This window comes from Cetorhinus maximus, chromosome 3, assembly GCF_964194155.1.
Source record: "Cetorhinus maximus chromosome 3, sCetMax3.hap1.1, whole genome shotgun sequence".
Taxonomy (NCBI): domain Eukaryota; kingdom Metazoa; phylum Chordata; class Chondrichthyes; order Lamniformes; family Cetorhinidae; genus Cetorhinus; species Cetorhinus maximus.
The window spans coordinates 40,152,364-40,164,463 of record NC_135881.1 but is presented as its reverse complement, the minus strand read 5'-3'; the positions used below and the strand labels follow the sequence as shown (position 1 = coordinate 40,164,463).

Genomic DNA, 12,100 nt, shown 5'->3' with positions numbered 1-12,100 from the left:
GCTTCCCCCGCGTCCAGGGTGCAATAGACTGTACACATGTGGCCATCAAGGCGCCAGCAGGTGAGCCCGGTGCCTTCATCAACAGGAAGGGCTTCCACTCCATGAACGTGCAGATAGTGTGTGATCACAGGATGCTGATTCTACAAGTCTGTGCAAGGTACCCAGGCAGCTCCCACAGCGCTTACATCCTCAGACACTCCCAGGTCCCGGGGCTCTTCAGTGCTCCAGCTTAGCTGGATGGCTGACTGCTGGGTGAGAAAGGCTATCCCCTCAGAAGGTGGCTCATGATGCCTCTCCGCCATCCAATATCAGAAGCTGAGCAGCATTACAATAGGAGCCACGCCTCCACAAGGGCTGTGGTGGAGAGAGCCATCGGTCTTCTCAAGATGCGCTTCCGATGCCTGGACCACTCAGGGGGCGCACTTCAGTAACCCCCAGACCATGTCTTGGTGATAGTGGTTGCATGCTGTGCTCTCCACAATCTTGTGCTGGAAAGGGGGGATGCAATGAACAATGAAGACATTGACGTGGTGGATGCGGCTGCACACGAGGAGTCCAGCACTGATTCTGAGGATCAGGAAGCACAGGGGAATGATGAGGGGCTAAACGCTGACCTGGCACTACAGCAAGGAGGCAGGAACACCAACGAGCCTTCAGCTAGCTCCACACAAATGTATCAGGAGGACCAGACTTGCCTGGCACTTCCATACCCGGCACTTAAGTGCTAAAAGTGCCACTTCATCAGCTGCAACTAAGGGCTTTGGACATAAACCTCAATGTCCACTCAAACACTCATGACATGTATGTAAAACATACAAATGCAGCATAAAGGAGCCACCCTCAGCCATGGTAACACATCTAGATTTAATTTTCTCCATATTATGGCCAAACAAAATAAAAGCAAAATGTTTTTCAAACATCAAGAAATAATAATTCCCTAATCTACAGCCAACACAAAAGCACCAGTGAGAAACCCATGGTGTGCCTAAGGTGCCTTATGCTTATGTTTACAGGTGCTACATGTGACGCAGGTGACAGTTGAGGGCCCTCAGGTGTGAGAGGGGGCATCTGCAATCGACCCTGGTCGACAGGCTCTGATGATGCTGAATAACAACAAGGACAGTGGATCAGTTAGCGTCCACGCAGTGACACACTTCATCCCTTTCCCCCCGGCTCATTATGCGCTCAACCTTCCAGAACCTATGGAGACGAATATTGGTGGAGTGGCAAATAGTAAGGAGGAGCCACAAACATTACAGGTGGATACAGACAGGCTGGTCAGACAGCCTAAGGAATGTCAAATGGAATGTTATGTGTATAAATGTGAGGTGATGCACTTGGTCAGGAGAAATAAGGCACGGGAATACACGATGAATGGTAGGACCATGGGAAGTAAGAAGGATCAGAGGGACATTTCTGGGCATGTCGACAGGCCTGTTAAGGTAGCAGGACAGGTACATACGGCGTTTAAGAAGGTAAATGCCATACTTGCCTGTATTAGCCAAGGAATAGAATATAGGGACAGGGAGGTCATGTTCCAAGTGCAGAAAATGCTGCCGAGGCCACAGCTGTAGTTCTGCGTACAGTTGTGAAATGCACTTCATGGGAGGGATGTGATTGCAGTGGAGAGAGTGCAGAGGTTGCTGACCAGGATGCTGGCTGGGCTGGAGAGTTGGAGTTATGAAGAGACATAGCATAGACTGGGGTTATTTCCCCTGGAGCAGAGGAGATTGAGGGGTGACATTATTGAACTTTATAACATTATGAGGGCCATATATGGGGTCAACAGAAAGGAACTTTTTCCCTTGGCGGAGGGATGAGTAACCTGGTGGTGTAGATTTAAGGTAAGGGGCATGAGGTTGACAGGTGAGGGTGATGAGGAACTCTTGCACACAGTAATGTGGGAAGCACTGCCTGAAAGGGTGGTGGATGCAGAAACCATCCCAACATGTAATAAGTATTTGGATGTGCAGTTGCGATGCCATGGCACACAAGGCCATGGGGATAGTGGTGGGAAATGGGATAAGGAGGTTTTGGAAGGTGCTTGACATGCACATCTTCGAAGGGCTGAGTGACCTTTGTCTATGACCCACACATCTGACTCTATCAGTCTGTGAATGAATAATGTTGCTACAATAACGATTCAAACAATCATCAGTGCTTTGGATAGTGGGAAGACCCATTATGGACCTCAAACACCTCAAATGTCACTGTGGACCTCAAATACCTGGCCGCTCCACCCCAGCCTCACCGGCACCTGTGGACCTGGGCGCATGGCATCTCTCAAGCTCCAGGGCCTCCTGCTCGAAACAGCTCAAAATCAGCAACTGGGCCTGGCTGCCTCCAGTCCACAAACGCTCAGAGACATTGTGAGCATTTTTCTCCTGAAAAACAGAGAAGACAATTCATTGCGGCAATTTGCACATGGATTCTGCACGCGCACGCCACACCCCAACCACTGTGGCCCATATCAGGCCTCCAGTGCCTCCTCTCCACGCTACTGCTGATCAGCCACAAACATATAGTACAACTGATCCCAACCCTCCCCCCAACGGCCACCTTGCGTCCATCACTTTAAGAAACACACGGTCTTTGCTCCTATAGCAAGGAGGCGCAACTACGTGCAGTGTCAAGGGCAGCAGATGGCTCTTGGCCACGTGACCTCGAGGCTCCCCTTTGACAATCTCATCACCCTGAATAGGACATGTGTTGGAGTTCTGAGTATGCGCCTAGCTGCATCTCCTTCAGGTTGCCCCCAGATTAGTCATGTGAGACTAAGAGCAACACATGGTGTGGGGAAGAACTCATCTCCTCATGAACCACTCAGGCTGATGTAAGCATGGGCACTATCTGCTTGCCCACCCAGTGTGCGACAAATGCCCAACATGATACCGTGCAGTCATGACAGTAAGACTTCGGGGGGGGTTTGGGGGGGTGGTGGCCTCAGAGGGTAAAGCTACCTGCTGGGTTAAATGCCCAATGCCAACATGGTACTCACCCTGCCAGAGCACAACAAATTGTTGAAGCGCTTACGGCACTGGATTCAGGTGCGCCGCACCACATCACGGGAGCTCAGCGCCTCCGCCACCTCCTCCCAGGCACACTTCATCATGTGGGGGGGCCTCCTCCTCCTATCCTGGGGAACCAGCACCTCCTGCCGCACTGCCACCTCCTCGAGGAGGGCAGCAAGGCAGTCATCAGAAAAGTGAGGGACGCATTGGCCTCCCGCTGGCCTACCCTACAGCCTGCCCTGCTCCTGTGGCAGACCCTGCAATCTGGCCTGCTCCTCTTGCCCTTCCCTCCAGATTGCCCTGCTGAGCAGACCCTCTGTGGTTGGATCTCCAGGTGGTCATAGCGAACAGCCTACAGGAGGCTGCCAGGCCTTCCTTTAAACAGACTGCAGGGTTGCCATTGGACCCTGCGGTCTATAGACGCCCGCCGCAACCTGCACACTCCCGCTATCCACGGGAGTTGGAAATGCGCTGGGCGGGCCTCAATTGGCCTGCCCGCGCAAAATGGCAGCGTGGCCTCGATTGCGGGCGCCGGTCGGGTCCGCGCCCGCCTGCGCCCGCTCCTGCTCCTCCCGCCAAACGGAAAATTTTGGCCAATGTTTTAACAGGCACATTTTGTGCTGATGCCTTGGTAGTTTTGGGCCTTGAATTCTTAAGAAATGTGAGAGGCTGTGGCGGGGGAAATGGTTTTAAGACATTGCGGAAAAAAGTGGAGCTACAAACACCAGAACAGATTATTTATGATCATATTTGGTTATTGCTAAATTTATAAAATTAATTGAAGTTTTTTTTCCTAATAACATACTGAAGGGCAAATAGAATCCATGGAACAATTTTGAATATTCAAGTCAAGTACTATCTATTAAAACTTGCGCTATTTCTAAAACTGAAGTCTTATATGCTGTAATGATGCAAGGATGGTATTATACCATTGGATGTATAATATCAGAACTGTTTTTTTTCTTTCAGATGGGTTTAAAGTATATCCTAAACGCAATGCTGATTTGTTGCTGCATGTGGCAGAGTCTAGCTCACTCAGGTAACGCCTTTTAAACTAACATGATTTATTCCTGAACATTTAACCCACAAGTGGAGGCTTGAGTCAGTGTAGCACTTGTGCCTCTAAGTCAGGCTAATTTAACCTCAAAGCAAAACTTGAGCACATATTTCAGGTTGGTAACTTCAATGCTGCATTGTCAGGGATGTGATGCAGATTAAATTGCAGTCTGGACATTATTTGAGTAAGATCAAGGGGACCAATGTCAACATGCTGGTTTACCATAATAAGAAAGTCGGGTGGGTGCAGAAATTGGCAGCCTGCCTGCAGTTTTTAAAAGAATCATTAATGTGCAATTGAGTTTGTTAACAACCTAATTGACCTGAATATTATGCTGCCCACACCTTCATACAGTTGGCAGAGGTAGGTGATCGAGAGTGGAAAGATGAAAAGGCATGAAGAAAGGGGGGCACCTCCTTTGGAGGGGTGCCTTGTGCGGATGGGGGCAACCCAACCCCAAGATGATACCCCTCTTTGTGCCTCTTCCTGGCCTCTAAAACCCAACTGCCCCAAACCCCCCTCTCCTCCTATCCTAGGATGTCCGATCCCTCCCCGCCCAAAACCCCCAGACTGGCCTCACCCCGGTACCAATGCTGTCTTCTTCGTGGGACTGTCAGCAGTCCTAGCAGCGCCCACTACAGGTGCTGCAAGACATTGGCCGGCAGCTCTTGAGGGTGGGACTTTCTTCCACTGAGGGGAAGGCTCACCACTGTATTGCTGTGGCGAGGCCTTTTATAAAGTTTTCTATCTGTGGTGGGAGCAATAACGCCCCACCCCACCACCCCCATCCCCTGTAAAATTCACCCCTTGGTGGCTTTACCAGAAATTATCCTTCAAACACTAAAACCAAAATTGATTTACTGGCTCATTGCAGTGGGAATTCACAGGATCACCGAATTTTTACAGCACTGAAACAGGCCATTCGGCCCGTCGTGTCTGCGCAGGCTCTCTGTTGGAACAGTTTGCCTAGTCATTCCCCCACCTGTAAACCTGTACATTCTTCCTTTTCAGATAATTAACCAATTCCCTTTTGAATGCCTCAGTTGAACCTGCATCCACCACACCATCAGGCAGTGCATTCCAGATCCTAACCACTCGCTGCATGAAAAGATTATCCCTCATGTCGCCATTGCTTCTTTTGTCAATTGCCTTAAGTCTGGCCCTCCTCTTGTTCCACTAATTGGAACAGTTTATTCTTATCTACTCTGTCCAGGCCCCTCAGGATTTCGAATAGCTCTATCACATCTCCTCTCAACCTTCTCTTCTCCAAGGGAAATAGACCCAGCTTCTTCAATCTATCTACATCACTGAAGTAGACTTTTGCCATATTCGACTACAGAACATTAGTGACTAAACTTCAAAAGTAATTAATTGACTGTCAAGTGCTTTGGATGTCCTGTGGTTGTGATAAGGTTCTATATAAATGCCAGTTCTCATTTAAGATGTTCAAACGCACGTCAAAAATTGCCCCACATTTCCTAAATGATGCTTCTATTTTTATGATGGCTCAAGTTACTAGAAGCCTAGCTTAGAAATGTGGTGAACTTACAGTGTTGTAAGTCACTTGAGTTTATATTCTTCAATAGGGAGGGGTATCTCATCAATTGTCAGGGGCCTGTGGTGGATGCAGTAGCAATTACTGATAATCTACTTCATAGTGTTCAATGGTGGACTTTATCTAAACCGTCACAAAATGATATTTTTCACACTTTATCATTAACCTATAACCACTTTAAGATTGAAACTCAGTTGTTTGTCAGAGGATGAGATTATTTTTAACTTCCCTAAATTTTTCTTTCAGTCTCACTCTTTAATTCTCCTCTGCTAAAGTTGGTAGCGTACTGAGAATATTAACATTTTCAGTGAAGGTTGTGGGTCCCACCACAGGGGCCTAAACCTAAGCCATGGCGTGGCCCCCAGTGAGAAAGATTTGGAAAATCAAAATAGAATCATAAGGGGTCACTGAGGGCACAGTCAGGAGATTTCCAAAGGTGGACCCTTATACCCCACCTATCCCAGGCACCTACGTCACAATTTTCAACATCCTGAAGATGGCAGGTGCCTTTAGAAGCACTGCTAGTGACACTAGGACCCATCGTAGATGTTACTGAGGTACTCTTCCGGCTGATACTGCATACTCAAGCAGGGTCACATTGGTGTAAATCACTGACCCATGGATTTTTGATCCCGAGGTGCTTACAGTGGACAATTTAAGACATTCCTGGCCATATCCAGTATTAACCAATCCTGGCTGTATGTAGTTTTAGTCAATCACAGGAACTGTTTTGATTTAATCTGGCTTAAAATGTTAATTTTGGAGAAATTTTCCTGTAAAGTTAAAAACATAAATTATTGCAAACATATTACAGTGATCCTCTGTTTCTTATTACAGGTCCCAGTGAATGTATAAAAGCCAATGCAAAATCATGTGAGGAATGTATACAAGTTGGAAAACATTGTGGATGGTGCACAAAAGCTGTAAGTTAACAATGGTTTTGCCGATGAAAATAGAATAGTTCCACTTATCGCTGTTGTCTGAACTTCCTCAACCCAATATTTTCGATATAAAGGACACCATGGAAGTGGATTATGATGCTGCTTTCAGAAGCATGTATAACACATGTCCTAAGTTCCACTACTACAAACTGACATTAAAAAAAAAATAATCCTTTGAACAGCCCCATTAGTAGAGATACAATATGGAGCAACTTGTAAGCCATTCTGGATAATGGCACTGATAACTAAGGCTACTTTGGGTTGCGATAAAGGTGCATGTAAAATTACTGTTACACTTCTTCTCAGCTTGTCCATCTAGGGAAATAATTTTTAAAAATGAATTCTCAGTATACCCAAGTGTATAGTGTACATGCTGCATGTATTTTGATCAGACTGTGGGTTTTTGATGACTGCCAAAGTTTGAGAAAACATTGGTACCGTTACAAGATATTCCCTCTGGAACAAAGGTGCTTCTGTAAACAGTCTTCAGTCAAAAGTGTGCCTCTAATGCTCAATATCTAAGCTGGGCTGCAACAATAGGACCCCCTTGTGATCTGAATTCGATATTGTGCATTTTGCACACAATTCTCCATTCTTTCCAGAGACAGACTGAAACATTTTAGTGAGACAAAGCCACATAAGAGCCATTAAAGCTGCCATATTTACAGACAAGTGGATGGAAAGACTAATTGATGTCATGTAATCTCACCTTGATTCAACTAACTTTAGAATTACTTTTTCCTTCTTCATTCTTTCATGCAATTTGGGCATCACTGACAAGGCCAGCATTCGTGGCCCACCCTAATTGCCCTTGAATTGAGTGGCTTGCTAGGCCATTTCAGAGGGCAGTTAGGAGCCAGTCATGTTGTGGTTGAGCTGTTGTGGTGGGATTTGGACCTGCGTCCCCAGAGCATTTGCCTGTGCCTCTGGATTAGTCCAGTGACTTTACCATTATGCCACTATGGGCAGAACTTTGCCCTTGTCAGGTGGGCTCGGCAGGGGGTGGGGGGCGGGGTGGCCGGGAAGCCAACCGCCACTCGCGATTGGGGCTGGACCGTGATTTCACCTTGGCCAGCCAATTAAGGCTCGCCCAGCGTGAAATGTGAGTGGCAGTGCTCAGCACTGCCTGTGCGGACGGGGGAGGACGGCGAGCGGGGAACTTCGCGAGAGCGCGCAAGTGAGAGCTTGATGAAGAGTTTTAAAAATTACAAATAAAGACTTTAATGAAGTTATAAAACATGTTCCCTCATGTGACTCTGTCACATGAGTAGGGACACGTTATAAATTAAATTTTTAAAAATTTTATTTTTTTAAATTTGGTATAGGAAACCTCATCCTGCCATTGGATGAGGTTTCCAAAAAAAAAGCAAAGGCCGCTTGGCCTTTTTACCTGCCTGTCAACCGTAAGGTCGGATGGGCGGCGAAAAATTTAAGTTGATTGAGATTTTAATGGCCTTAACAGGCCTTTTAATTGTTGGCAGGTGTGCTGCCGATTCCCGCGGGCGCCTGCCGACCGAACTATTGCGTGACTGCGCGTTGACGTTGGGACGTTCGACTGACGTCAACCCACGTCATTCCACGTTTGAGCGGGTTGGGTGTGCGCCCGTCCGCTGAGGTGAAAATTCTGCCCAACTCTCCCTGCCTTCAAGAACAAGGACAATAATTTTAAAAAGGCCAGACTCTAACTATTAACAGGCTCCCTTAATTCTTCCCAATCAGAGGGCAAAATCCTCCCAGATTTGTGCTCAGTGCGGTGGTCATTTTACCCGCCAGCTGTAATGGCAGCTTTTCATGCCGTATTGTCCCAAACCTGCCGCATTAATTATGCATTTCTGGGAAACACACAGTTTCCATGGCAGGCGGGCTCTCATTCACCCACCATGCCCTCACCTCCCTGCTTCAGCACGCTGAGCACCATATTTAACGTCCAGCCGTGTGCTCCCAGCCCACGACTGCTGCAAAGAAAACATGGCCCTGAAAGGCGAGAAGACTTGCAGCCCCTAGGTTCAATTACGCGTCTCTCGAGCGCCTTTTGGACACAGTGGAGGCTCGCCGTGATGTCCTGTACCCCCGCTCTGGCCGCAGGATGGGCAGCAACCTCACTAATCTGACTTGCAAGGCGGTGCCAGTGGTGGTCAGTGCCAATGCTTTTCAAAAGAGGACAGCCACCCAGTGCCCCAAGAGAATGAACGATCTCCTCTGTTCTGCCAAGGTAAGTCACTCTTCTCATCACTCTCACACTCACAAACCTATCACACATCGACAGGGCCCTCACTCATTGCCAGTTCAAGGGACATCACCATTCACTCTCTCACACACACCTTCATTGTCCTCATCCCGTCCACGGGTAAACTCACCACCCACACATGCCAGGCATACTTATCATCCGGCCTGGCAAATGTCCTGTTTACACTCTCTCCATCTCTATTCATGCAGGACAAGCTGGCACACTACTAGTGGGAGAGATTGCAGACTGGCGGAGAAATGTCTGAAATCAAGGTCCTCACGGATGTTGAAAGCAGAGCCATCCAGTTGATCGGTGTCTAACTGGACCGGTCCTGTGCTGACAGTGAAGTTGACGCTGCTCTAACAAGTGAGGATCCAGCAGTGCAACATCCATCAGACAAATATGCCGTGAATGATGTGTCCTCTTTCACAGGCCACTGCCATGTACTAATTCTCTCTCCTTGCTTCCGCAGGTATATCTGGAAAGAGAGTCCATGACCCAGGGCCTCCAATCAAGCCCCGAAGAAACCTCTGAAGAGGAATCTGGAGGCATCCTCCTTGAAGTCCCATCGCAGCGCTCACCCACACCCTCCACCAGCACAGGGACACACATCTTGGTGGGACCTAGCTTTACAGTACCATTGGGATCACAATCTGGTGAGCACATCGCACTGTCTGATCTGCAGTAGGCGGCGGCGGGGACTTCCCAGGCATCCAGCACTTGGAGGACTGCTGGGGGCCAGAAGTTTGCTGATCCCGAGTCAGATGACAAGCCTCTGGACTCGATCATGTCACAGTTACTGGAGCTACAAAGGCAAGCTCAGGAACATCAGGGAGGGATGTCTGCTGCACTCCTCAGATTGCAAGGCACGATGGAGGAGTCCGTCCACCATCAGTCTGAGGTGATAGCGCCGGCATGCCAGTGCAACCTACCAGCGTTGGTAGGTTGGCAGCCACCATGGAGACTTTGGAGATCGCTCCTCCACTGCTTTGCGGGCTGAACTCCATCGCTGATGCCATAGTTGGCCTCCAACAATTTGTATGCGAGAGGGGTGCAGGGCAGCTCGATCTCACCCCAGCTACCCCTTCTCCTCAAGGAGTCAGCCAGGGGCCCTTGGGCACCCATAGGGAGGAGGATATGCAGGTGCACCACCCCCCGGGGCCATCCACCCAGGTGACTCTGGGAGTGTCCGGCCCATCGGAATCCACACTTCCTGTAATCCCAGCAGCTCCAGCTCCACAGGCTGAGGAGGGTGCCACTGCCACACAGCAGGACACTGAAAGTAGGCTGGTGCCCTCCAGGTCTCGGCCCTCCAGAGGACCTCAATCAAGGTCATCACAGACAGGGCGTAGCAGTCAGCAGGCTGCCTCCACCTCTGCTGTGGATGGCCGGGGAACACAAAGACATAGCAGCAGGGTTAGGAAGGCTAAGAAGATGTAGTTACACAGTCTGGGCACGGGTGTTAATCACTTGTACACACTGTTCACTGTTCTCAATAAACTCCCAAGAATGTCTCCCTGCCTATGGCTCCTTGTTCTGATGAGCAGTGTTTGTGTCACTCAGATGTGAAAATTTTCTGCACAAGATAAAGGCAGGTGTCTCAGTCCAGGGCCTCTTCCCTCTTCTTTGTGCAGCCTTCAGATCAAAGTGATTGTCCAGCCTCACACTCCCTGGACACATTACTGATGCCTGCACCTCAGCAGTGCTGGTCATTGCTGCCAGTATGTTGTGGGCGGCCATTACAGATTACTGTCATTCTCTCTGTGTACGCTCAGCACCTTTAAGATGGGGCTAGCCCCCACCTCTTCAGCATCTGTGACCAGTGATTCTGTGCTCCTGAAGGGCTCAGGTGCTGAAGGCAGTCAAAGGATATAAGTTTCATGTTTGCGTCTCTATGATATGACCCTGATCACAGAGCGCAAGCGAGCTGCCCTCAGCCAGACAGGAGTCAGATATTCTTAGAAGCAATGTGAAGATCTATGGAGTGTCCTCACGGCACGTTGTCATCATCCTCCTGGAATCTAACAACTATTGGGGCCTGCACTGCGTCTCCATGAAAGGAGCAATATCACAGAGGGTATTTGCACTGCCATAAGCCAGACTGGAGTCAAATGTTCATAGAGGCAATGTGAGGATCTATGGTGTCTCCTCACTGCATGTCATCATCATTCCCCACAAATCTAGCAGCCACGAGGACCTCCCGAGCACATCTGCCTTGATTGGCCAGTGTGAGGCCCTCATCGTTGTCATCACGCCTTTGAGGACCTCCTCACCCTCACTCCCATCGGCCTCCTCCTCATTGGAGGAGACCTCTAGCTCCTCCATCTCCTCCTCAGCCAGCTTCTCTCCCCATTGCAGTGCCAGGTTGTAAATGGCGCGACAGACGACAATGATGCGTGACACCCTCTGTAGACCGTATTGCAGAGCTCCACCAGACCGGTTCAGGCATTGGAGCCTCATCTTCAGCATCCCGATGGTTTGCTCCACCAAGTTGTGAGTTGCAGCATGAGCCTCATTATACCGTCGCTCTGCTGCAGTCTGAGGCCGCAGCACCGGTGTCATCAGCCACAGCCTCTGCAGGTAGCCCTTGTCCCCGAGGAGCCATCCCTGCAGCTTCTACGGCTGTGGAAGATGTCAGGGATCTGTGATCGACTGACAATGTAGGAGTTGTGGACACTCCCTGGAAACCATGCGCAGACCTGTATAATGTGTTTGTGGTGGTCGTACACCAGCTGAACATTCCATGAATGGAAGACCTTGCAGTTGACATGGTTGACCACGTGTTGCAACCGAGATGTGAGCACCAGGTGAGTGCAGTCAATCGCACCCTGCACCTGTGCAAAACCCGAGATCTGGGCGAATCCAATCGTTCTTGCATCCTGGCCCTCTTGGTCCTGGGCAAAATGCACAAAATTGTGTGCCCTCGCGGAGATGGCATCCGTGGCCTTATGGATGCATTTGTGGGTGGAGGCTTGTGAGATCCCACAGAGGTCACCTGTGGAGCCCTGAAAGAAGCCACTGGCATAGAAATTAAGTGCCACGGTCACTTTCACAGCCACTGGCAGTGGATGCCCTCCATATCCCTGTGGCACCAAATCCTGTAGTAGTTCGCAGATGTAACAAACCAATTCCCTAGACATGCGCAGTCTTCAGCGACACTGGTTCTCGGTCATCTGCAGGAGTGAAAGGCAGCATCTATAGACCCTGGGTCTAGCTAGGCGGCGACCAATGATGGCTCACTGTGGCTCTTCGGTGGTGTGTGCAGGAGCCCCAGCCTCCCCTTCTTCCAGAGGCTGCTGCTCCCCACCC

The 12,100-nt window shown here is 49.4% G+C and overlaps 1 protein-coding gene across 4 annotated transcripts in view; it reads left to right on the top strand.

Annotated features, from left to right (window-relative positions):
* Nucleotides 1–12,100, top strand: part of LOC144677551 (integrin beta-1-like) — a 148,059-nt gene that overhangs the window by 21,148 nt on the left and 114,811 nt on the right. For all 4 annotated transcript variants that reach the window (XM_078537622.1, XM_078537628.1, XM_078537619.1 and 1 more), the window contains 2 exons: nt 3,981–4,050; nt 6,461–6,546. In XM_078537622.1, coding sequence (XP_078393748.1) covers nt 3,981–4,050; nt 6,461–6,546 — 156 coding nt within the window. The remainder of the gene's footprint in view (nt 1–3,980; nt 4,051–6,460; nt 6,547–12,100) is intronic.